The sequence below is a fragment of the Dryobates pubescens genome, chromosome 32, assembly GCF_014839835.1.
Source record: "Dryobates pubescens isolate bDryPub1 chromosome 32, bDryPub1.pri, whole genome shotgun sequence".
In the NCBI taxonomy this organism is placed as follows: Eukaryota; Metazoa; Chordata; class Aves; order Piciformes; family Picidae; genus Dryobates; species Dryobates pubescens.
In genome coordinates this window covers 3,151,434-3,176,765 of record NC_071643.1, presented here as the reverse complement: position 1 = coordinate 3,176,765, position 25,332 = coordinate 3,151,434, and the positions used below count along the sequence as shown (strand labels likewise).

At 53.5% G+C, this 25,332-nt stretch overlaps 3 protein-coding genes across 3 annotated transcripts; 2 read left to right on the top strand and 1 right to left on the bottom strand.

The window, feature by feature from the left end:
* Nucleotides 1–7,872: 7,872 nt before the first annotated feature.
* On the bottom strand, nucleotides 7,873–8,811 carry B3GALNT1 (beta-1,3-N-acetylgalactosaminyltransferase 1 (globoside blood group)). Its single transcript, XM_009902076.2, has one exon. It carries the CDS (start codon nucleotides 8,809–8,811, stop codon nucleotides 7,873–7,875), a length of 939 nt encoding a protein of 312 aa, XP_009900378.2.
* A 2,435-nt stretch (nucleotides 8,812–11,246) lies between these two features.
* On the top strand, nucleotides 11,247–12,230 carry LOC128898806 (basic salivary proline-rich protein 2-like). The gene has a single exon (XM_054175537.1). It carries the CDS (start codon nucleotides 11,247–11,249, stop codon nucleotides 12,228–12,230), a length of 984 nt encoding a protein of 327 aa, XP_054031512.1.
* A 2,844-nt stretch (nucleotides 12,231–15,074) lies between these two features.
* On the top strand, nucleotides 15,075–15,784 carry ARL14 (ADP ribosylation factor like GTPase 14). The gene has a single exon (XM_009902142.2). It carries the CDS (start codon nucleotides 15,200–15,202, stop codon nucleotides 15,782–15,784), a length of 585 nt encoding a protein of 194 aa, XP_009900444.1. The 5' UTR covers nucleotides 15,075–15,199.
* Nucleotides 15,785–25,332: the final 9,548 nt, after the last annotated feature.

Sequence of the window (25,332 nt, the reverse complement as noted above, 5' to 3'; positions counted from 1 at the left end):
AGAGGCAGCGATCGCAGAAGGATGGGGCAATGCGTGCTGGGGGAGCCGAGCCAGGGGCTGAGCTTGGAGGCCAGCATTTCCTCACCCATGTCCTGTTTCACCACAATCCCCTCCCTGCACAATGTGGTCCTGGAGGACCTGCTGGAGCCTTCAGGGTGCTGGAGGTTGTCAGTGTCTGGGTGCTGAGGTGAATCAGGGATATAATGCATCGGTTAACATTGTTCATACATCCACAGAATGGGTTGGGTTGGGTTGGAAGGGCCCTTGAAGGTCATCCAGGTCCAACCCCCCTGCCATGGGCAGGGACACCTCCACTAGCCCAGGCTGCTCAGAGCTCTTTGTTCTTGGTAATGATGTGATGTCACTTGATTAAAAGCTGCCTGCTCCTCATCACCCACCTCCAGTATTCCTGGGCAGGTGGCTTGCTGGTCCCTAAAGCACCATGATGTGTGGTGGCTGTGTGCCTCCAAAGTCACCCAGGAGAGAGCACAAATCCTGCTCCAGGAGGAATTCCCATCTTAGCCTTTCCATTTTTGTTCCTAGCTCATCTCTTCCCTGACAAGCTTCCCTGCTTTAGCTCTTTTGGAGCTAATCACAGCTCCTAACTGGATCTGTTGCTGTTTCCAGGGTGATTCCAGCTTAATACAGATCCTTTAGCAGCCTCTTCTGATCTCAGGGTAGAGCCCCTCAACTCTGAGGAGAAAACAGAGGTGTGGAAGTGTCCAGCACCCTCTGAAGGCATCAAGCACCCAGCCTGCACTGTTCCTTCTGTGGGGGACAGGACATTGAGGGCTTTGTGAGTGTCTGGAGCAGCAGCCCATGCAGTGAATTTGAAACATGTCTTTGCAGTTCAGCTGAGCAGCAGACAGGGGACAGTCAGAACTGCTTCAGTTCTTTCACTGGCAAAAGGTGTTTGGGGTCAGCCTGCTGTGAAATGGAAACCTCCTGTGCTATCTCCATGGGAGTGCTTCATCATCTCCTCAGCACTGCTCCAGCAGGCAGAGCTCCTGGTGCATGGGCTGTTTGCCTTTACTTTGTCCTTCACAGATGGAGCTTCCACTGTGCTGGCTTCTCTGGATGGATGGTTGTCAAAAGAGCTGCCCAGGGAAAAGCAGAATTAGAGCCAGCAGCCTGCAGAGCCCTAGAGAGAGACATCACTGCTGATCCTTCAGGGGCCTTGGAGAGGTTGGGACTGGAACAGTGCAGCTCCAGGTGCTCGAGGACATGGTGCAGCAGTGGCCCTGGCAGAGCTCAGTTATGGTTGGCCACCACAGAACTGTAGAATCACCATGGCTGGAAAAGACCTCAGAGATCATCAAGTCCAACCATTGGCTAACTCTGCCAGGGCCACTACTGCACCTTTCCTTCAGCACCATATCCAGATGGCCTTTCCAATACATCCAGGGGTGGATGTATTCCCTGGGCAGCCTGTTCCAGTCTTTGAGAGCCCTTTGGGTGTAGACTTTTTTCCATCCCAAGTCCATGATCTTAGAGGTCTTTCCCAACCATGGTGATTCTGTGATAAAAATAAGACCAGCAAGCCACCCAAAACTCCTTCTGGGCTAACACCACTTGAGAGAAAAAGCTCATGGCTGCCACTCAGCCTCCAGCTCAGCCCAGCTTCAACCCCCTGCAGTTACAGTTGGTGCTTGGTTCAGCACCTTGCACTCTCTCTGCAGCACTGCCAACTTGCCAGCAGCCCTTCCCTGGCCAAAGACAGCCATGCCAGCAATCTCTGCTAGGGTGGTTGGCTCTGGGCTCGACCACTTTACAAACACAGTTACAGCTACTTTAGGTCTGAAGAGGAAGTAATGGAGATGAGATGCTTTGTGCAGTCTCCCACACCCCTGCCCAGTGCCTGCCTGTCCCCCATCTTTAACTCAGCTCCAGACATTGATAACCTCCCAGCTGTGCTGATCTGTGCCAGATTCTGTCACGAGACACCCAGCTGCTGGATGGCAGGGATGAAGCAAGGCACACCTTGACTGTGCAGCTCCTCCACTGCCTTCATTGCACATCCTACATTCAGAGAGTCACAGAATGCTTTGAGTTGGAAGGGACCTTCAAGATCATCCAGTTCCAACCCCCCCACCCTGCCATGGGCAGGGACACCTCCCACCAGCCCAGCTTGCTCAAGGCTTCATCCAACCTGGCCTTGAACATCTCCAGGGAGGGGACATCCACAACCTCCCTGGGCAACCTGTTCCAGTGTCTCCCCACCCTCCCTGGAAGGGATCATCTGGACAGAGTTGCCAGAAGTGTCCCCAGGCACACTGGAGCAGCCTGACAAACTGGTGCAGCACTGGAGAGAGACAATCCTACCAGCACCCCATCCTCAGGGCTGCTTCCTGCCTGGGCACCCCTCCAAAACCAGGGAGATGTTGGCTAAGGTGGCTTGCAGCCATCTGAGAGCCCCCAGAGTCCTGCTGGATGTGCTGTGGAGGGCTTTTGTCACTTAAGCCCAGGTAGCTCTAGCAGTGATGTGTCCATCAGGTAATTCATAGATTCAGAGGATGGTTTGGGTTGGAAGGGACTTTGACGGTCATCTGGTTAATGCTGGTCTGTAATGGCAGGGAACTGAGAGGTTGAGTTGCTGCTGAGAGGTTGAGTTGCTGCTGAGAGGCTGAGTTGCTGCTGAGAGGCTGAGTTGCTGCCAGAGAGCATTTTTGGTATGGTCCAGTGTGAAAAGAATGTGGCTTGTCACAGGCCAGCTGAGCCAGCACCTCAAAGGATCTGGGCTCTTCCCAGTGGGTTTACAAGCCAAGAGGACACCTCACGTTGTGAGGGTGCTCCCATGTAGCTTTTCATTCGGATTCTAGACACTGATTAGTGTAGCATTCTGATTGCCAGACTCAGAAGTAGCCTTTAGGGAAGGCTTGTTACAAAAGGTCCACCCTCTGGAGCAGCTGTGAGGGTCCCAGTGGAGGTGGCAGCCTGGTTAGGTGGCATGGGAGCTCCGTCTAGTGGCCTAAGCATGGAACCCAAACAGTGGCCTCAAAGTCGATAGCTCAGGAGGGGAATGGTGACTTTTGAAGTGCCCATGGTCCCCTGTGCACTGGGACCCTTCTCTCTAGCTGCATCTCACAGCAGGGCTGAACACCAGCACCCCTGGATGTAGGAACCCACCATCCAGAGGGGGCTAGCTTTGGGTCTGGTTTAGTGTTTGAAGTTTCTGTAAGATTTTAGGTTGTGGACTCAACTACACACGAGAGGAAGAAGCCAACCCACCACCCAAGCAAACCATCCTGGTGGCCAATGGGATGGCCACGAGCCAGCAATCTGCTCTTGGGGCCAGGAAGGCCAATGGCATCCTGGGGTGCAGCAAGAAGAGAGTGGCCAGCAGGCTAGGGAGGTTCTCCTTCCCCTCTACTCTGCCCTGCTGAGGTCACAGCCAGACTACTGGGTCCAGTTCTGGCCTCCCCAGTGCAAGAAGGGCAGGGACTTGGTGGAGAGGGTGCAGCAAAGAGCTACAAAGATGCTGAGGGGACTGGAACAGCTCTGATGGGGAAAGGCTGAGAGAACTGAGGCTGTTTAGCAGCCTGAAGGGAGATTTTCTCAGTCAGTGCTGATCACTACTTGAAGGCTGGGTGCCAGGAGGATGGGGCCAGGCTTTGTTCAGTGGTGCCCAGAGACAGGACAAGGGCTAAGGGGCTCAAACTTCAATATCAGAAGTTCCATCTGAACATGAGGAGCAACTTCTGTAATGTAAGGGTGCCACAGCCCTGGATCAGGCTGCCCAGGGAGGTGACAGAGTCTCCTCCGGAGACATTCCAAACCCACCTGGATGTGTTCCTGTGTGACCTGCCCTGGGTGACCCTGCCTTGGCAGGGGGTTGGGCTGGATGAGCTCCAGAGGGCCCTTCCAACCCCTACCACTGTGTGATTCTGTCATCTGGTGGGCTTCATTGTCACTGGTTTTTGTCCCTCCTCCCTGGTGCATCTGCACTTGGGCATGGTTTTCAACTCAGTAACAACATCCAAACCTGGGACCTTAATGTAACAGACTGCAGGAAGCTTCACGTCCCTGGGCCCTGCCAGCTCCCTTTGAGGCAAACTGCAAGGTGCTAAAGAAATTACCCAACTGGTGCACGCTGCTGGGACAGAGAAGCAGCTGAAGGAATGAAAAAGGATCTCAATGAACATTGAAGCCAAGCTCTGCCCCCACACTTCAGCAGAAACAAACCAGCCACCTCTCAGGAGCTTAGGTTTGAAAGGAACCTGGCCAAGTCAGGTTATTGATTTTTATTGCACTCAAACTCCTCACTGTCAGCTCCTTCTGCACTCCACCCAGCAGGGCTTTCCAAACAGCTCTGACCAATGCAGCACTGTTAGGCTTTTCCAGTCACAAAGTCCCACCACAATCACCACTGCTTGGAATTCTGCTTGAAGCTGCCTTCCTGATCCAGGTGCCTGCACATCTTGGGATGTGGTTAAAGCTCAGCCTGTGGGTTAGGCTTTGGTTTTAGTACAATGTTTAGGCAGAGGCAATAAAATCTGCTCCCTCCACTGACTCCAGTGCTGATGCCAGTTCACAGCTTGAAGCTTGTTTCACCTCTTCCCATTAGGATCTTCCCTGCTATTTGCTTTAAGCAGCAACATCAGCTCAGGCATGAGTTTTTATGGTCTTTTAAGCAATAATAAGGGTCAGACTCAGCTACAAACCAGACTGGAAATGAGTTGGCTTTTTCAACCCCAGGAGCAGGAATGTTTTACACTGTTTGTGCAGAACTGATGCCACTGGAGGGGGCAGTTTCAGGTGGCAGGAACAGATCACTGTGTACAGACTTATGATCAGACTTATTGTGGGGCACAAACCTCAGAGGTACCTTGCCTGGTGACAGTCCTGCACAGCCACTTCAGCCTGATCCACATCTCTGCTTCTCTCCACATGAGCACTGGCTGCTTGATCTATTATCCAGTTGCTGGAGGCTGCAGAGTCTTTCAGAATCCATGGGTTTGGGCACAAGCAATATAAACTGTGCTGCAGTGTCAGTGTTCTTGTGACAGATCATTCATTTCTAAGCATTTAACCTGGCAGGCTGATAAAAAAGATGGGGGAGGGTTTGGGGGTTTAAGCTGCAGAAACAATCAAAGAAAAGTCAAACTCCTCACAGAGCTCTCAGGATCTCAGCACAGATCAACAGCCAGGTGACAGCTCCACAGGGCAGCTGCAGTGTCACCTCTCCCCCCAGGGTGCACCCTCCACCTGAACAGGAGGTGTGAGGGTGCTGGAGGCCTGGAGCAGGCTGCCCAGAGAGGTTGTGGAGTCTCCTCCTGTGGAGAGATTCAACTCCCCTGGCCACTGTGCTGCTGGGCAAGCTGCTGGGGGTGCCCTGCTGGAGCAGAGGGCTTGGACTGGGTGATCTCCAGAGGTCCCTTCCCACCCCCACCACGCTGGGATTCTCTGTAATAATGTCTCTTTAGTGATTTTAGTTTAACAAAGCAATCTCTTTTTGCCAATCTTTGCCCTTCTTCATCCCCCCCCTTAGCACACCAACATCTGGAACACCTGGAGAACATTCTCCCCACGGCCTCATTGTTATATCCAAGCATCCCAAACCCATGTGCAGCTGCAGGAAACACAGCAAAAACCCAGCAGTGACCATAACCACGAGGTGAGAAACAAAGAAACCTGGGGAAACCTCAACCATGGTACTTAGAGGTTTCTGCACCTCTTCTAATTTGTCTCTAAGAGACTATCTGCAAGACAGCCAAATGTAAATATGCCACCACATCTTAGCTGTAGCACAGGTAAGGTGGCAGTGCTCTGCCATGCTCCATGTACAGGATGTAACCCTTCTCTCTTCACTGTGTAGTGGGTGTGTCAAGAATAACTCTGTTAATGCAGTTGCAAACCCTGTGTTGTTGTCTGTTAGAAGTGTAAACTGCTGAAAACTTGGCCTTGCTGACATGAATAAAGTGATTCAAATCCCTGTCTTTACAGAGGGAGCAGAGTTTGTTGTCTTTAAGGAGTCCAAGAGCTCAGAATTTCTGCCTTGTCTCATGTGAACGTTTGAAGGAAGGAAACAGTTTCAGGAATAAAGTCATGATATAAATGGATCCTTTTGAATCTTCTCAGTTCAAGAGAGACAGGGAACTGCTGGAGAGAGCCCAGGGGGGGCTGCAAAGCTGCTGAGGGGCCTGGAGCAGCTCTGGGAGGAGCAAAGGCTGAGAGCCCTGGGGCTGAGAGCCTGCAGAAGAGCAGCCCCAGAGGGCAGCTGAGCAATGCTCAGCAAGAGACAAAGGAGCTGTGGGGGGCAAGAGGCTGGGGCCAGGCTCTGCTCAGTGGTGCCCAGGGACAGGCCAAGGGGCAGAGGGCACAAAGTGGAGCCCAGGAGGTTCCATGTGAAGAGGAGGAGAAAGCTGTTTGGTGTGAGGCTGCTGGAGGCCTGGAGCAGGCTGCCCAGAGAGGTTGTGGAGTCTCCTGGTGTGGAGAGCTTCCAACCCCCCCTGGGCATTGTGCTGCTGGGCAAGCTGCTGGGGGTGCCCTGCTGGAGCAGGGGGGTTGGACTGGATGATCTGCAGAGGTCCCTTCCAGCCCTCACCATGCTGGGATGCTGTGATTCCCTGCTTGGTCCCAGAGCTTTGGAGACTCTTCAGTATGCACAGGCATGTGTGTACATGCCTGGGTTTTGATTATCCTGATGTGTAAGAGATGTCTCATGACTGAACTGCACTGATGTATCCCTCTGGCAGTCTGTGAACATGAGTGTGAGCAAAGCCACCCCAGCAATTCTGGTTTATGTTATGTATGTTATGTTATGTCAATATAAACATGTACACACACACACAGAGAAATTGCATCACTCATTCAGAACTTCCCACAGCTTCTGCTCTCCCTCCAAGAGCCACAGGTTTGTAGCACTCAGGAGTGCTGATGGAGGTGATGAGTTTACATAAGAAGGTGTAACAGGCTCAGAGGTGAACCTGATAGAAAAGTCATTGGGATGGTTATGCCAGGCACAGAACAAATACTTGAGCGTGGCCAAGGACGATGCAGTTGTAAAGAAACAATCAAAAACCCAATCCAGGTGGGAATGTGGGAAGCATCAACATAATTCCTCACTGACAGGCAGAAGATCCAGGTGGAAGTCCTGTGGTTCCACCAGACCACATGGACAAGTGTCAGAGAAGCCAGGCCAGTGCATTTCCAAGTATCCTGCATGTGTAGGGTACAGACATGGAAAAATGCTGTGTGATTTCCTGGGGTTCTTATCTAAGGACATCAGAACATCCCAGAGACATGCTGTGGTGGCAGTTCTGCCCCAGCAGCACAGCCCTCCTTCAGCTGAAGGAGCTCTGGTTCTTTTGTTTGTAGCAGTTTGGGCCGGGTGCCCCCTGCTATGTGGGAAGCTTCCTGTGTCCCTAAGGAGTCCAGCCCAGTGGGTGGGCACAGGAAGCCAGGTATTTCATCCCATAATGCCCTGCTCCCCTATCAGATCTCAGTGGGGGTCCTGGCACTTGCTCTATTCTTCCCTCACAGCCACCTGGTAACTGGGGGGAGGTGTCTCCCTGCCTTGGGCCTGGCTAGGCCTGGTGGAAGGGCAACCTCAGACCTGGCCAGTTGAGATTAGCCTAACTGTGGAGGAGGGGTGGAGGGAAGAAAGAGCCCTGGGGGGGTTGGGTGTACCCTCAGGTGGGGATGGGATGTTTCTGGGTGTGCCTTGGGACCTCTTTTGTCAGTGCTTCTGGCTCTCTGTAAACATCCACTGCTCTCCATTTAAACCTTCCACCACTTTGGCAATCCGTTTGTCTGAGTCTCATTTTGGCCCGTGGTGGGGAGGGGGTCGGCCTCAGCCCATCACATTTGTGTTGCCCTGGACTTTAAACATTTTTACCCCAATCAGGCTGAAGCTTCTACATAAAGACAGAGTCAAAGGCAGGCGACTGCAGCCTGCGAGGACAAACCGTGCCAGAAGCGGATCATTTCCCTGGCCGTAACGCCGTGCACTGCGATCAGCTGCCTGTACCTGCAGGTATCAAACCTGATCCCATGAAGAAAGAACTGGCTCTCTCCTGGAACACTGACATTCACCTTCAGCAGATTTAAGCAGATTCCAACATCCTCATCCTCAAATTTAATGGGCTTGACGTGACTCATCAGCTCGTAAGCCCTGAGAGCCAGCCTGCCCTCCAGGATGTAACCCATGCCGCTGCAGTAGGGAGGGTACAGCCTGAAGGGGTACTCACGGTAGGAGATGTGTCTCCTCCTGTAAAAGCCTCTGTAGGCCAAGTTGTCGAGGAGAGGATAGCCAGTAAAAACATCCTCTGAGGAGTTCAGCCTCAGGAGGAACTTCACCAGGTTGGGGGTGTTGATGGAGACGTCGTCGTCGGTCTTCACGAGGAAGCTGGCGCCGGAGCAGAACTCGGTGAGCCACTGGAAGGCCAAGGTGAGGTTGTCGCAGGTGTCCACGAAGTCCTGGCGGATGATGTCGCCGTACAGGATGCTCTCATCTTCCACCGACAGCGCCGCCGCCCCCTCAGCGTCCTCCCCTAGTAAGAAGAGGGTTAGAATCCGCTGCCCCCAGCAGAAGCGCTGAGACCCCCAGGTTATCCTGATGGCCTGCCTCGACTCCACGGCCCGAGGCCTGGAAGCCACCAGGATGACGAGGAAGGGATGGATGTCTTTGCGCTGGGGGCGCTCCCGCGGCGTGAAGAGGTAGCGCTGCCTGTGAAGCGGCTCGTAGTCGTAGAAGTACAGCAGGTTGAGCTGCTCACTCCCAGCATCAGAAGGGCAGATGACATACCAGAGAGCCAGCACAGAGAAGGCAAGGAGAAACAGAAAAATCCACTGCAGCCTTCTCACATGCATGACATTCACTGCTGCAGGGCAGTAACTCCTCCGCAGAAGTGTGTCGGGGACCTTCAACATCAGTAAATTTGCAGATGGCACCAAGCTGGGGGCAGGAGTTGATCTGCTGGAGGGCAGAGAGGCTCTGCAGAGGAACCTGGACAGGCTGGGCAGATGGGCAGAGGCCAAGGGCAGGAGATTGAACACATCCAAGTGCCAGGTTCTGCACATTGGCCACAGCAACCCCAGGCAGTGCTACAGGCTGGGGACAGAGCGGCTGGAGAGCGGCCAGGTAGAAAGGGACCTGGGGGTACTGGTCGATGGTAGGCTGAACATGAGCCTGCAGTGTGCCCAGGCAGCCAGGAGGGCCAATGGCATCCTGGCCTGCATCAGGAACAGTGTGGCCAGCAGGAGCAGGGAGGTCATTCTGCCCCTGGACACTGCACTGGTTAGGCCACACCTCGAGTACTGTGTCCAGTTCTGGGCCCCTCAGTTTAGGAAGGAGGTTGAGCTGCTGGAAGGTGTCCAGAGAAGGGCAACAAAGTTGGTGACAGGTTTGGAACACAGCCCTGTGAGGAGAGACCAAGGGAGCTGTGGTTGCTTAGCCTGGAGAGGAGGAGGCTCAGGGGAGACCTTGCTCTCTACAACTACCTGAAGGGAGGTTGTAGACAGGCAGAGGTTGGTCTCTTCTCCCAGGCAGCCAGCACCAGAACAAGAGGACACAGTCTCAGGCTGCACCAGGGGAAGGTTTAGGCTGGATGTTAGGAGGAAGTTCTACACAGAGAGAGCGATTGCCCATTGGGATGTGCTGCCTGGGGAGGTGGTGGAGTCACCATCCCTGGAGGTGTTCAGGAGGAGACTTGATGGGGTGCTTGGTGCCGTGGGTTAGTTGTTTAGGTGGTGTTGGATTGGTTGATGGGTTGGATGCGATGATCCTGAAGGTCTCTTCCAACCTGGTTTATTCTATTCTAACATCCATAGCACAGACCCTGAAGCATGTTCCTTGCTGAAAAAGAAGTGAAAAAGTCATTTCCAGCATGCTGTTACTCAAACATCTGCCTGTCTTCTGTTGTCACCTGCAAGCGTGCCGCCACAGAACAAAGACAAACCCGCAGTCACCGTTCCAGCTGTTACGCACACAGCCAATCAGCTGCGTCCCAGACAGGAGCACTGAGGAACTCTCACACCTTTCACCTGGGAGATTTCCCCTCCACAAACCTCACCCCTGCAAAAAGAAATAGAAGAAAATAAAGCCCCCAAGATCTTCAGCCAGACATCTTTGACACCATTAAATCTTGAGGAATCATCTAATGGGTGCCAGGTTGGACCTGATGATCTCTGAGGTCTCTTCCAACCTTATTGATTCTATGACTCCTCACCCACTGCTACAGGTTGGGAATTCCTGAGTGCAGACAGGATAAGAGGTGGCCAATTCCCCTGTTCATCCAAGCAACTACAATAACCAATGGATAGTCCCATTTAAAATCCAAAGAGGTTTATAATGTCAGAAATGGAAACTTTCACAGAAAACCAGAAAAATGAATCCCCTTTTTTAACCTGCCAGTAGAAATAATTTGGCAATAGATCTGTTACTGTGCCTGGCTGCTCCTTTTCTTCAGACAGACTCACAGAACCCTAGAATTGTTTTAAGTTGGGAAAGATCTTCAAGACCTTAAGGTTTAAACCTGAAGGCCACGGTGGTGTTGGGTTGATGGTTGGACTCAGTGAGCTTAGAAGGCTTTTCCAACCCGAACAGTTCTGGGGAAGACCTTGAGTCCTGTGGCTTACAACCAGGAGGAACCAAAGGAGTTTTTGCAAGCTCCTGAGCTAAGCTGATCTAATGGAACACCACTTTAAAAGTCATTTAAAATAACCCTTAACAACGACTTGCTCTCGCTTCAGATTGCCCTAGCAACCCTAATGCTCCCTTGTAGGCAACTTTTCGCAGCGCCGGGGTGCAGAGAGAGGTGACAGCTGGGAGGTGAGAATTGGGAGGCAACTTTTCGCAGCGCCTGGATGACTGAAAGGTGACAGCTCAGAGGTAAGGGCTCGTTAGGAGGAAATGTGCCGCCCTCTGCTGAAACAGCGGCAAACGCGAAGCCATTTCCCTGGCTTCGATGCAAAGGCAGGCTGCCAGCAGCGCGTCCCGCACCGGGCTCTCCCCTCAAGCAGCCTCCAGCGCTCTCCCTCACCCGCCCACCCGCAACCGCTGCCCGCTTCCTCCGGCCCCACCGCCTCAGCGCAGCCGCTGGGCGGGGGCCACGGTGTCCAATGCCGGCCCCGTGGCGCCGCGATGTGCCCCCCTCCAGCCACCCTTCCCTTCCGTTACCGTTGCCGGGCAGGGCAGGGCAGAGCGTCCCGCCCCGTCCCGTTCCGCTTCCCACGCGTAGCGGTCGGTGCCCCACGGGGCTCGGGAAGGGAAGCGGGCTCCGGCTGGCCGCGGCGGGCACCGGGAGATGCCCGCCTCCTGCCCGGGCGGCTGGCCGCGGCGGGCACCGGGAAATGCCCGCCTCCTGCCCGGGCGGCTGGCCGCGGCGGGCACCGGGAGATGCCCGCCTCCTGCCCGGGCGGCCGGCCGCGGCGGGCACCGGGAAATGCCCGCCTCCTGCCCGGGCGGCTGGCTGCGGCGGGCACCGGGAGATGCCCGCCTCCTGCCCGGGCGGCTGGCCGCGGCGGGCACCGGGAGATGCCCGCCTCCTGCCCGGGCGGCTGGCTGCGGCGGGCACCGGGAGATGCCCGCCTCCTGCCCGGGCGGCCGGCCGCGGCGGGCACCGGGAGATGCCCGCCTCCTGCCCGGGCGGCTGGCCGCGGCGGGCACCGGGAAATGCCCGCCTCCTGCCCGGGCGGCTGGCTGCGGCGGGCACCGGGAGATGCCCGCCTCCTGCCCGGGCGGCTGGCCGCGGCGGGCACCGGGAGATGCCCGCCTCCTGCCCGGGCGGCTGGCTGCGGCGGGCACCGGGAAATGCCCGCCTCCTGCCCGGGCGGCTGTCCGCGGCGGGCACCGGGAGATGCCCGCCTCCTGCCCGGGCAACTGGCCGCGGCGGGCACCGGGAGATGCCCGCCTCCTGCCCGGGCGGCTGGCTGCGGCGGGCACCGGGAGATGCCCGCCTCCTGCCCGGGCGGCCGGCCGCGGCGGGCACCGGGAGATGCCCGCCTCCTGCCCGGGCGGCCGGCCGCGGCGGGCACCGGGAGATGCCCGCCTCCTGCCCGGGCGGCTGGCCGCGGCGGGCACCGGGAGATGCCCGCCTCCTGCCCGGGCGGCTGGCCGCGGCGGGCACCGGCAAGGCCTCAGGCGGGGCCTGGCACAGGCCCTGCAGCGCCAGCCAGTGGCGGCGGCGGGCCGCGGGCCTTCCGCTGCAGCACGGCTCCGGGCCTGCCGCTCCCCTGACCGCTCCAGCTGGTCCCCGCTTCAGAAATCGTGGTTTGGTGTGGGGTTGTAGGTTATGGATTCCAGGGAAGGGAATCACAGAATGCCAGGGGCTGGAAGGGACCGAGAGAAGCCCCCCCGCCAAAGCAGCATCGCCTATACCAGCTCACACAGGAACTCAGCCAGGCAGGTCTTGAATATCTCCAGGGATGGAGACTCCACAGCCCCTCTGAGCAGACTGTTCCAGCGTTCTGTCACCCTCACAGTGAAATAATTCTTCCTAAGGCAGGAAGTAAAGGCAGGAAGTAAAGGCAGGGGCTTTCAAACTGTGTAGCTACTGCAGCTGATGGTGGTGAGGACTTGAAAGCCTGTGGTGGAATATCCATCTCTGACATCTTAGGAACCTGCATAGTTTAGGTAAACCTACACAGGTGATGAAAGGTTTGTTGTGCAAAGTTTGAGTTGGGGTTAACTGATGGTAAATCAGCTGCCAATCAGCACAGGTTTATTACTCCCGAGGCTTTAAAATTGACCATATAGGTGAACCCTACACAAGTAAGATAGCCTCACCCCAGCAAAGCAAACACACCTTTGGACGACCAAAAGGTAGATTTCTCGCTCCTTCAAACACTCATCTCTCAGGGCAAATGGAGCTTTAGAACCCGCAAGCAGGAGGCTGCATCACATCGTGTCCTGTGCCACAGACTCCAGCTCGGTTTTGGTCTCACGTGGGAACATAAACGCCAAAGTAATGTGGAGAAATCATCTCTGGAAGTGGCCCTGCAAAAGAAAACCTTATGCTGAACCAAACTCATATTTGGTCTGGGTGTAATTAAACACCGCAAAGCCATGGGGACTTCAGAAGCTGGCTGGAAATGAATGGAATTAGCTTGTAAAAAGCCAGACATTGCTTAATCCCTTCTTTAAACTGATAAGTCTGATGTAATAAAACAACAGTGGAGATCATAAACATCAAATAGGGTCGGAGCAAGCACACAGAGCAGAGAACTGTGAGTAATGTTGACATCACAGCACTGCCCAGTACCCAGAGCATCCAGCCAGCCATCCGTCCGTCCGTCCTGTCGTGGCTCGCACGGAGGGCAGGTTTTGCCCTTGGATCCAGAGAACCATATTTCAAGGGATGGCAGGCTGTGTTGCAGGGAATTATGATTCATTGGACTGGGCTTTGCACAGTTTCCTGCCTCCCCATCTTCCAGTTTGTTTCCCTGCATTACTTGGAAAGAAATGCAAGCAATCTGACTTAATACATCGTGACCTGCTGCTGAAAAACCCCCAACCCTGAACTTAATCTGTGTTATTAAGTATGAAAAGCCTACAACAGTGAGTATGTCACTGCCACCTTGTGTTGCCCCCAATTAATTCTGCTACAACCCTTTTAGCTCTGAGGGAAACCAGATTAGGACCTGTCTGTCAAGGCTGAGGTTTGTTTTATGCCATGTGTGTAATATCTGAGCAGCTAGTGCCATAATTATCAGACTGATTAACCTATCAGTCAGCAGCTCACTGCCCAGGGGACCTTTATGTGCTTTTGCTGATGAGGGACTTTCTGAAGCAAAGACAAGTGGAGATAAGTAATCCTCGAGCATGGGGGTGCAAGGGCGAGTGAGTGTTGTGATGCTGGGTATGAGCGGGGTCTGCTCATCAACCCAGTCAGCATAAGTCTGCTAACTGACCACAGAATGGAGCCTCAATATGCATTAAATCACATGAGAATACATTTTCTACCCTCCCTTCCCCCCTCTCTCCTCCCCCCCCCAAAAAAAGACTCAGTTGCTTTACCTCTTTTCATTCCTTTCCTGAAGGAAATCTTGACCGTACATCAGCTGGCATCAGGAGTACGGAGTCTGGAGAAGGCTCCGTGGAGACCTTAGAGCTGCATTTCAATATCTGAAGGGGTCCTACAGGAAGGCTGGGCAGGGACAGTTTAGAAGGGCTTGTGGGGATAGGACAAGGGGCAATGGTTTAGAACTGGAGCAGGGGAGATTTAGGTTGGACATCAGGAGGAAGTTCTGCACAATGAGGGTAGTAAAATACTGGAACCGGCTGCCCAGAGGTGTGGTTGAGACCCATCCCTGGAGACATTCAAGATCAGACTTGCTGTGGCCCTGGCCAGCCTGATCTAGTTGGAGGTGTCCTTGCTGACTGCAGGGGTTGGACCAGATGACCTTTGAGGGTCCCTTCCAACCTGATGCATCCTGTGAGTAATGACGCTAGCAGGAATTGTCACTGTCAGGTGGCTGAATCCCAGCAATAACCTTATTTAGTCTCCACTAGGCAGAGTGCATTAAACTTGTTCATACACTCACTAAATTTATAACCCAAACCAGCCAAGTCCATGTGTGAGCAGGCAGGAGGAGTCCCTGAGGGAGTCTGCTTAGAGCAGGGCACGTTTTAACGTGGACCTCTGTGAGCTGGTGGAGTCCAGGTGCCCATGTAGACTCACATTAGAAACCCCTCGAGGTCAGCTCATGGCTGGAAGATGAGCTGCACCAACAAATCAGGTACCTTGTCATTTTCTGGACAAACCTCATAGCTTCCTCTCCCCCCTGGCTGTGTTTGTGTCTCATTCCTTTTCCAAAGGGAGGTGGTGGTGAAGGGATTCACCTCTGGAGCAGGGCAGGCAGCTAGTGGTTCCCAGGACCAGGGGATTAGGGAGAATAACCCTGCTGCTGGTTTGGTACACACCATTTACTACAGAAAGGGTTCTGGAAGTGAGATTCACCGTTGAGACACGTTGGAGGACTGTAACCTTTGTGCCTGTGACCAATTGGCAGGTTACTCACAGCTGTTCCACCCACGGGCTTGGCACTCAGCACTGCACCTTCATTCTGTTTGCGTGTTATCACGTTGATAAAAGGCAGCGTGTGTTTGGACAGAGCTGTTACTTACTTTCCATAGCACCAAGCTGCTTCTTCCCCTTCCTTTTCTTTGCTCTCTGTGCTTCACTTCAAGTGGGAAGCCAAGAATTGGCTTCAGGGGAGACAGAGAATTCCAGCTGTCCTCGGGAACACCACGGCATCGATGGGCCTCCAGAACACCAAGCACTCCAAAGTCAAGCAAGCCAATATAGTGATGTTAGGACTGGATTCTGCAGGGAAATCAACGCTGTTGTACAAGTTCAGGTACAACGACCTTTTCCTGACGAGTCCAACGATTGGCTTTAACGTGGATATGATTGAAACCCAGAAGGATTTCACCCTGACCTTCTGGGACGTTGGAGGACAACAGAAAATGAGGCAGTCGTGGTGCAGCTTCCTGGAGACGGCCGACGGACTGCTCTACGTGGTGGACAGCGCTGATAAGCAACGCCTGGAGGAATCAAAGAAAGAGTTTGAAGGCATTTTAAAGACCGAATCGCTCAAAGGCATCCCCGTGGTGGTGCTGGCGAACAAGCAGGACTTGCCAGGGGCTTGGAACGCCGAGGAGGTAACGAGGAGGCTCAACATGAAGAAGTACTGCAGCGACAGGAACTGGTACGTGCAGCCCTGCTGCGCTATCACAGGAGAAGGCTTGTCGGAAGCTCTCCGAATCCTGACTGCTTTCACAAGGCAGTACAGCAGATCAAAGGAGACTTCCACCATCTTTAAGGAGATCAAGACACTTTAGGCGTTGCCGCCGTTGAGCTCTGGTGAACGTTAATCGGCTCGTTTTGTCGGGCAGCCCTACGCCTGCCAGTGCTGGATGCTGGAGAACCCTTATCAATATTTATAAAGGACTTGCAGGCTGTGAAGTTGTGCCTGCAGGTGCTTGTGAGACACTGCTCTGCAAGGTTTCATTAGTGATAGTGCACTTGGGGATGTTCGGCTCAGCAGCTGGAAAAGTGGAGCTGAGCCGCTGAGTTTGAGCAGGTGGAGATGGAAATAGGTGAGAGGCGCTTAAAATACTTAAGTCACTGTGGTGAGATGTAAATGAGAGGAGTTGTTTGTGCAGCAAGGAAAGGGGGGAGAGAAACTGTTGGTTAGCAATAAATGCCCCCTGGGTGTATTTATTGTGAAATTATGGTCACTTTAGAGCCTAACCTCTTAGTTCTCTAGCAGAGAACCTATGAACCTGAAATACCTGTTGGGTATTTCTGCATTCTAGAAATGATTGCTCCATACAGATTCTAACAGAGGGGATCTGCTCCTCACCCAGCCACAGGCAGAGTGGAGATGCAGTGCTGTGTGTGAGGTGGAGGGCTGGTGTCTCCTCATTACAGTTCATGTACTGGTTTTGTGGTTTCTGCACTCTTGGATTGCAGAGGAAGCCAGCAGGGGATCAGTCCTACCAAGTGCTGAGCCCTGTTGGTTTGGGGATGGGGGATAAAGGGGGAGGAAGGAGGGGATCTGCTCCTTGGTCAGCCTTTTATAGATCTTGGTGGATCCTTTCCTGCTTGTACTGAAGCCACACCTGAAATTTTGTTACTGATCAGTTTAGATATGATTAAATTTTACAGAAAAGGCACAAAATTGCTCATCCCATTACTACAGTTTCACAGGATCCCACAATCCCAGCATGGTGGGGGCTGGAAGGGACCTCTGGAAATCACCCAGTCCAACCCCTTCCTAAAGCAGGGCACCCACAGCAGCTTGCCCAGCAGCACAATGCCCAGGGGGGGGTTGGAAGCTCTCCACACCAGGAGACTCCACAACCTCTCTGGGCAGCCTGCTCCAGGCCTCCAGCACCCTCACACCAAACAACTTTCTCTTCCTGTTCAGATATAACCTGGGTTCCAGTTTGTGCCCATTGCCCCTTGTCCTGTCCCTGGGCAGTCTGGCCCCATCCTCTTGCCCTCTTGCCACAGGTCCTTTATATCTTGCTGAGCATTGCTCAGCTCCCCTCTGGGGCTGCCCTTCTCCAGGCTCAACAGCCCCAGGGCTCTCAGCCTTTGCTCCTCACAGAGCTGCTCCAGGCCCTTCAGCATCTTTGCAGCTTCCACTGGACTCTCCCCAGTGGTTCTGTGTCTCTCTTGAGCTGGGGAGCCCTGAACTGGACCCAGTCCTCCAGCTGTGACCTCACTAGGGCAGAGCAGGGGGGCAATCTGTAGGAAAAAAATGCCAAGTGACTTTTCTGTTCCCATTCTCTGGGTGATAAAGGAATGAATCAGGATTCTGAATGCCACTGAAGCAATGAGGGGGTGATAAGCAGCAACTGATTCAGCCATGAAAGCACTGAGGCTGAGAAGCTTCCCAGGGCCTGTGCCCTGCAAAAGAGACCAATAACTTTTGGTTATACACTCAGAGCAAATCCAGCCCAATTATTGCTGCCTTCTTGAGCAGTGTCTGCAGAGGAGGATGCTGCAGTGGGGAGGATGCTTGCTTGGATAGCTTGATTTGTATTTTTTTTCTCTGTGTCTATGACAGCCTCTGACCATGGGCAAGACATCCAAGCACCCAGTGCCTCAGCAAACCCTTGGCAAAAGGAATTTGCTCAGACAAAGTCATGCTGAGTCCTCCTGTGACAAAAGAACGACACCAAGTAGTTCACATGAGAAATAGCCAGAGAGTTCTTGCTAATAAACAGGCAGGAAATTCAAGTTATAAAAGGGTGAAGGAGCAAGAAAAGCTCCCAGACTGTTGTCTCATGCATAGATTATTCAAACACATACATACACACACACACAAAGATCATCATCATCATCATCAGGTGAATTTGCTGAAACAGTAAAGGGATGTTTCTCAAGAGCAGCTGTTGTTAATACTGACAGCAGCTCCTGTGGGTGAAATTCTGACTCATGTTGAGACTACATTGCTGAAAGGAGGCTATTTAGACTTGCTAGGGCCTGGGCTAGGGATTTAAGCTCATGAGAAAACATCTTCTCCCCCCTCCCTCCCCCCCAAACCAAAACAAAAGATTGTGAAGTCTGCAACATGAATTTTCTAAACCAAACGACTGGCTGTTTTCCAATGGCCTATTTCAGATCAATACATTCAGCAGCAGGGACGTGTGGAGGTTCATACTGAATTCTTCCACTAGCTTCAGCTACTACAAACCTGAAGCTGCTTCACTGGCCTCAGGACTTCCTCAGAGAGACCTAGTGAGAGTGGACCAGGGTCTGTAATCAGGCAAGAAGGAAGTTCTGAAGGGAGAAACAGTGGAAGAGAGCAGCTCATAAAGCTACAAAGGTTATTAGGCTTTCAGGCACATGGGCCCTTCCTCCCACATTCCTCCCACTGGCCCAAGTTGTTCAGGGCCTCATCTAAACTGGCCTTAAACACCTCCAGGGAGGGGGTATCCACAACTGCCCTGGGCAGCCTGTTCCAGTGTCTCACCACCCTCACTGCAAAGAATTTCTTCCTCATCTCCAGTCTCAGTCTCCCCTCTTCCAGCTCAAAGCCATTGTGCCTCATCCTGGCACTCCCAGCCCTTGTCAAATATCCCTTCCCCCTTCAGGTACTGGAAGGCTGCTCTAAGGGCTCCCTGGAGCTGCCTTTTCTCCAGGCTGAACAGCCCCAACTCTCCCAGCCTGTCCCCACAGGGGAGGTTCTCCAGCTCTCTGGTCCTCTTGGTGGCCTCCTTTGGACCCTCTCCAGCAGCTTCAGGTCTTTCCTGGAGGCAGATGGGCCCTTCTCCAAGTTACCCTCATCATAAAATCACAGAGTGCTTTGGGTTGGAAGGGACCTTAAAGATCACCCAGTTCCAATGCCCCTGCCATGGACAGGGTCACCTCCTACCAGATCAGCTTGTTCAAGGCCTCATCCGGCCTGGCTTGGAACATTTCCAGCCTTGAAGCCTCCACAGCTTCTCTGGGCAACCTGTTCCAGTGCCTCACCACCCTGATGGGGAAGAATTTCTTCTTAAGGACCAATTTAAATCCAGCTTCTTCCAGTTTGAAGCCATCACCCCATCCCTTTGTCAAAAGTCCCACCCCAGCTCTCCTGTAGCCCACTTCAGACCCTGGCAGGCTGTTCCAAGGTCTCCCTGGAGCCTTCTCTTCTGCAGGTGGTTTCTGAGCAGAGCAGAATCCCCTCCCTGTGCTTCTGCTCTCCCTGCTTTGGCTGCAGCCCAGCACACAGCTTCAGTGGGAGGTGTCCTTGCCTACAGCAGGGGGATTTGAGCTGGATGATCCTTAAGGTCCCTTCCAACTCACACCATTCTATGAATCTATGATCACTCAGCATGGCATCTACACCTTCTGCCCTCAGGCAGGGGACTATCTGGTCCCTGCTAGGAATTGCCTTGTATCCCATCCCATCCCATCAGGTGCTGTGTGGTGAAATCAAGAGCAAGGAAGTTGCAGAGGCATTTTTACAGCTTCATCCTGCTGTAAACAGAGATCTTGTGACCGCTTGGCTGAGCGATGCAATGAGCAGAAATTGTGTTTCAGAGCACAGCAGAGCGGAATTCTGCCTGGGCTAAAAAATACAACCCAGAGAATTGTGAGCAGAAGTTCTTCCTGCACAAGTTTTGTTTTATTATTGAGAATTCATGTAGCTTACACACTACAAAGAGGGTAATGGGTTTTGAAGGGTCCGGAGTGCTGTGAGAAGGCTTGCTGTGCCTGTTCGAGGCTGCAGATGGTTCCATCCAACCATGAAGGACTAAAGGCTGCACATCTGAGATGGTGAAACACAAAGGGGAGTGATTGTGTTCAGTTCTGGGTTCCCCATTTCCAGAGAGACAGGGAACTGCTGGGGAGAGTCCAGGGGAGGCTGCAAAGCTGCTGAGGGGCCTGGAGCAGCTCTGTGAGGAGCAAAGGCTGAGAGCCCTGGGGCTGAGAGCCTGCAGAAGAGCAGCCCCAGAGGGCAGCTGAGCAATGCTCAGCAAGAGACAAAGGAGCTGTGGGGGGCAAGAGGCTGGGGCCAGGCTCTGCTCAGTGGTGCCCAGGGACAGGCCAAGGGGACCCTAGGAGGTTCCATGTGAAGTGGAGGAGAAAGTTATTTGGTGTGAGGGTGCTGGAGGCCTGGAGCAGGCTGCCCAGAGAGGTTGTGGAGTCTCCTTGTGTGGAGAGCTTCCAGACCTCCTTGGCTATTGTGCTGCTGGGCAAGCTGCTGTGGGTGCCCTGCTTTGGCAGGGGGTTGGACTGGGTGAGCTCCAGAGGTCCCTTCCAGCCCCTACCATGCTGGGACTCTGAAATAACTGATTAGTAGGTAAGCATTCACAGAGTCACAGATTGCACTGGGCTGGAAGGGACCCTCCAAGGTCACCTTGTCCAACCTCCCTGCTGATGGCAGGGACACCTCCAACTAGATCAGGCTGCACAGGGCTACAGCAAGTCTGATCTTGAATGTCTCCAGGAACTTGGCTTCAACCACCTCCCTGGGCAGCCTGTTCCAGTATTTTACTACTCTCATCGTGCAGAACTTCTCCTGATATCCAACCTAAATCTCCCCTGCTCCAGTTTTAAACCATTGCCCCTTGTCCTATCCCCACAAGCCCTTCTAAACTGTCCCTGCCCAGCCTTCCTGTAGGTCCCCTTCAGATACTGAAATGCAGCTCTAAGGTCTCCCCAGAGCCTTCTCTACTCCATTCATCTTGTGAACATAGATACACATTCTAGATACATTGAACCTTAAACATAAATCCTCAGCAAAGGCAAAGCCACAGGAATCTAGTCCAAAGTCATCTCTGGGGGTGGGGGGGGGAGATACATGAAATGGCAGCACCTCCAGCACTGGAGGCCTGGCAGAGACCCAGCCAGGGAGGAGATTGTTGATCATTTATCAGCTTGTAATTAAGCTGTTCCCAGAACACCTTTCCATTCTGTTCTGCATCCTAATGATAGGAGAGATTTTCTCCTGTATCTGTGACAGTTCTAAAATAACTCAGAACTTTTTGGATCTAAGAATCAGTTGAGGGAGGGCTGAGAGACCAGAATTCTTCAGTGATTAATGTGCACACTCTAGATAAAGCCACTGAAAATTATTGATTAGAGCACGGTTATCCTTTAACAGCCAAGGACAGTTGTAAGGGAGATTAGCCTTGGGATCAATGAGGTTGTTCCTGCAGTTCTCAGCTCTGTGTGCTGAAAAGGAAGAATAGAACAGGCATGGCTCAGGTTTCAGAGCTTTGCTTTAGTTAAACTCCCCAAGTCACTTCTTTGAGCAGGTATTCCACCAAATTCTGCCTATGGCTAGCAGTAGTATAAGGTCCAGAAACTCTTCTCATCAACCAGGCAGTACAAAGACAGGAGAAACAGACAATGTTTGCACCAGGGAAAGCACATGCTAAGGCTAAAAGGGAAGAGAGGAGCAAATATGGGGAGAACAAGGAAACAGTAAAAGAAAACTCACCAAGAGATGTGGGCTGGGGCCTGGTTGTAAAACCTGAACGACACCCAGTCGGGATTTGCGTGCTTGAGGGAAAGGAAAGCCTGAAGGAAGGATCTGGAAGCCAACACTTCCAGGGCTCTGCAAGTGTGTGTTTAGGTAATTCCAAGTGTAAGGAGCAGTGTGGGAGCAAGCACAAACCACTCAGGGAAGAGAGAACCAAAAGTGGCTTCACCATTTTGGTAAGTGGTGAAGGACAGGGAGAGAAAACTCTGCTGTGCAAACACCTCTAAGCATGTGGCTGAGGAGGGGGTACAGAGGGGGAAGAGGCCGAGGGGAGCTGTCTCTGGGTGTCTTCTGCTGGGCAGAGAGACCTCTAATGAAATTCAACAAGGACAAGTGTGAAGTCCTGCATCTGGGGAAGAACAACCCCGTGGATTGCTACAGCTTGGGGGCTGATCTGTTGGAGAGGAGCTCTGGGGAAAAGGACCTGGGAGTGCTGGTGGGCAACGGGATGGCCATGAGCCAGCAATGTGCCCTTGTGGCCAAGAAGGCCAATGGCATCCTGGGGTGCAGCGAGAAGAGGGTGGCTAGCAGGAGGAGGGGGGTTCTTTTCTCCCTCTACTCTGCCCTGCTGAGGCTGTATCTGGAGTACAGGGTTCAGTTGTGAGCTCCCCAGTTCAAGAAGGGCAGGGACTTGGTGGAGAGGGTGCAGCAAAGAGCAAAGAGATGCTGAGGGGACTGGAACAGCTCTGATGGGGAAAGGCTGAGAGAACTGAGGCTGTTTAGCCTGGAGAAGAGCAGCCTGAAGGGAGATTTTCTCAGTCAGTGCTGATCAATACTTGAAGGGTGGGTGCCAGGAGGATGGGGCCAGGCTTTGTTCAGTGGTGCCCAGAGACAGGACAAGGGGTAAGGGGCTCAAACTTCAACATCAGAAGTTCCATCTGAACACCAGGAGCAACTTCTGTAATGTAAGGGTGTGTAGCAGTTTGGGCTGGATGCCCTCTGCTATGTCCACATGAGGGACGCTTCCTGTGTCCCAAAGGAGTCCAGCCCAGTGGGTGGGCACAGGAAGCCAGGTATTTCATCCCATAATGCCCTGCTCCCCTATCAGATCTCAGTTGGGGTCCTGGCACTTGCTCTTTTCTTCCCTCTCTGCCACCCAGTAACTGGGGGGAGGTTTCCCCCAGCCTTTTGGGCCTGCTTAGGCCCAAGGCCAGGGGGATGGGCAGTCTCAGATCTGGCCAGCTGAGACTAGCCTAGCAGTGGAGGGGGGGGGAAGAAAGAGCCCTGGGGGGGTTGGGTGTACCCTCGGGTGGGTATGTTTCTGGGTGTGCCTTGGGACCTCTTTTGTCACTGCTTCTGGCTCTCTGTAAACATCCACTGCTTTCCATTTAAACTTTCCACCACTTTGGCAATCCGTTCGTCTGAGTCTCATTTTTGCCCGTGGTGGGGAGGGGGTCTGCCTCAGCCCATCACAGGGTGCCACAGCTCTGAAGCAGGCTGCCCAGGGAGGTGGTGGAGTCATCTTCCCTGGAGACATGCCAGGCCCACCTGGATGTGTTCCTGGGTGACCTGCCCTGGGTGACCCTGCCTTGGCAGGGAGGTTGGGCTGGATGATCTCCAGAGGTCCCTGCCAAGCTCTAACATTCCGCCTTGCTGTGACCGCGTCACCCAGCGTGGTGCTGGATGTGGGTGAATGGGAAAGGCACAAGAGCACTGATCACAGCTCAAGGACCAGACTATTGTGGAAGCTCAAGCAGAAGCTGAGGCACAATTGGTTCACATCACACACCTCTGAAGGGGTGTGTTGGGCCCTGTTGCTGCTTCATTCATGAACATTTGCAAATTGTCCCTGCAGGATGGTGTGAGCTTCGGGAGTGGGGCCTCCACCCAACAGAGTTTACATCCTAAATTAGAGACCTGTGTGATCTGATACAACCAGAACCCTTCTGCCTCTGCTGAGGAGGAATACTTGAGCTAATTATAAATGGAAGAAGGCTAATTGGAGCAGCACAGAACTCAGCTTGGGTCATTTGCTTTGGGAAGAAAGCCTGCTTTAAGCAGTTTAATGTGCAGCCAGCACTTCAAAGTATTGTCTCCCTTTGGAGCAGGCTTAGAGCTTGTTTGATATATGAAAGCCTCTCCTTTGGTTGTTTCAGTTGACTCCTCAGAAATGAGGAGGAGGTGGCCACTGAGACACTCTGAGTGCCTCACCCAGCCCTGCATTAACTGATCCTGGAAGAGCCTTGTCCTGCCTCCCCCAGACCCTGCCCTGCCCTCCGACTCTGCAGAGGATTCATTTGTATCCCAGGCAAAGGAGGGAGTGCTACTGTCCAAACCTGCAAGGGTTCCTCCTGCTGCCCCACACCTTCCCTTCCCAAGCATTTCATCCCTCAGGAGCTGTGTTCAATGAGCACCATGATGGCTGCTGCAGAACTCAGAAGTTCATCCTGAATTTACTGCCCAGTCACTGCCCAGTGGATGGCCAGAAGGACAGCTCCCCGGGCCCAGGCTTTGTCAGCTTACAAACTGTCACATCCAGACCTCCTGGTGGAGAATCTCTTTGAGGGGAAACAGGATACAGCATGCCTCAGGTTTGCCAGATCAGAGAGGCTCAGAATCCCAGCATGATGAGGGTTAGAAGGAACCTCAGCAGATCATCCAGTCCAAGCCCCTGCTCCAGCAGGGCACCCCCAGCAGCTTGCCCAGCAGCACAGTGCCCAGGGGGGGTTGGAAGCTCTCCACATAAGGAGACTCCACAACCTCTCTGGGCAGCCTGCTCCAGGCCTCCAGCAGCCTCACACCAAACAACTTTCTCCTCCTCTTCAGATGGAACCTCCTAGGCTCCAGTTTGTGCCCACTGCCCCTTGTCCTGTCACTCCTTGAACTTTTCTCATACACTTCTAAACCCCTCCTATTGAAGGAGTTCAGGAAAACCCAAGCCAAATAGTAGGAAATCTTCACTGAAATTGTTTAATAGTCTAAAAGAACTGGTTCGAAGCTTAGCATTTCCTCACTGGGACATCTTGTGGTGTAGAGGACACACTGCAGGGCACAGGAAAGGGAACTACCTGCTGAAACACCAGCTGGAGAACTCCCTGTTCTGAGAGGTTTAACCCACACAGCTGAAAATCAAACCCTGGCTAATTACAACATTGATGGGACTCAGTTTCAAACAGTAAGTATTTATAAACCTGATTTGTGTGTTAAATGAAAACTTCTGTACTTGAGGGAATGTTGTTCCATAGTAAGGTGGGAATTGTGTCCAGTTCTGGGATTTCCAGTTCCAGAGAGTCAGGGAACTGCTGGAGAGAGTCCAGGGGAGGCTGCAAAGCTGCTGAGGGGCCTGGAGCAGCTCTGGGAGGAGCAAAGGCTGAGAGCCCTGGGGCTGAGAGCCTGCAGAAGAGCAGCCCCAGAGGGCAGCTGAGCAAGAGCTAAAAAGGGAAAAGAGGCTGGGGCCAGGCTCAGCTCAGTGGTGCCCAAGGGGCAGTGGGCACAAAGTGGAGCCCAGGAGGTTCCATGTGAAGAGAAGGAGAAAGTTGTTTGGTGTGAGGGTGCTGGAGGCCTGGAGCAGGCTGCCCAGAGAGGTTGTGGAGTCTCCTGGTGTGGAGAGCTTCCAACCCCCCCCGGGCATTGTGCTGCTGGGCAAGCTGCTGTGGGTGCCCTGCTGGAGCAGGGGGCTGGACTGGATGATCCCCAGATGTGCCTTCCAGCCCCCACCACGCTGGGATTCTGTGGGAATAATGCTGCAGGTGTGAAGAAGTGAGCAGGGCAGGGATGGACCTGGAAGGCAGGTGAATGTTGCAGTCCCTACCATAGCCTCCACTGGGCTCTCTCCAGTAGTTCCCCCTCTCTTGAACTGGGCAGCCCAGAACCAGACCAAATAGTCCAGATGTGGCCTCACCAGGGCAGCATGGATGATGAGGAGAACCTCCTTTGACCTGCTGGCCACACTCTTCCTGC

Bases quoted from the DNA above. Each gene is read 5' to 3' on its own strand.
- B3GALNT1 (XM_009902076.2), bottom strand. From the start codon at position 8,811: ATGCATGTGAGAAGGCTGCAGTGGATTTTTCTGTTTCTCCTTGCCTTC.
- ARL14 (XM_009902142.2), top strand. From the start codon at position 15,200: ATGGGCCTCCAGAACACCAAGCACTCCAAAGTCAAGCAAGCCAATATA.
- LOC128898806 (XM_054175537.1), top strand. From the start codon at position 11,247: ATGCCCGCCTCCTGCCCGGGCGGCTGGCCGCGGCGGGCACCGGGAAAT.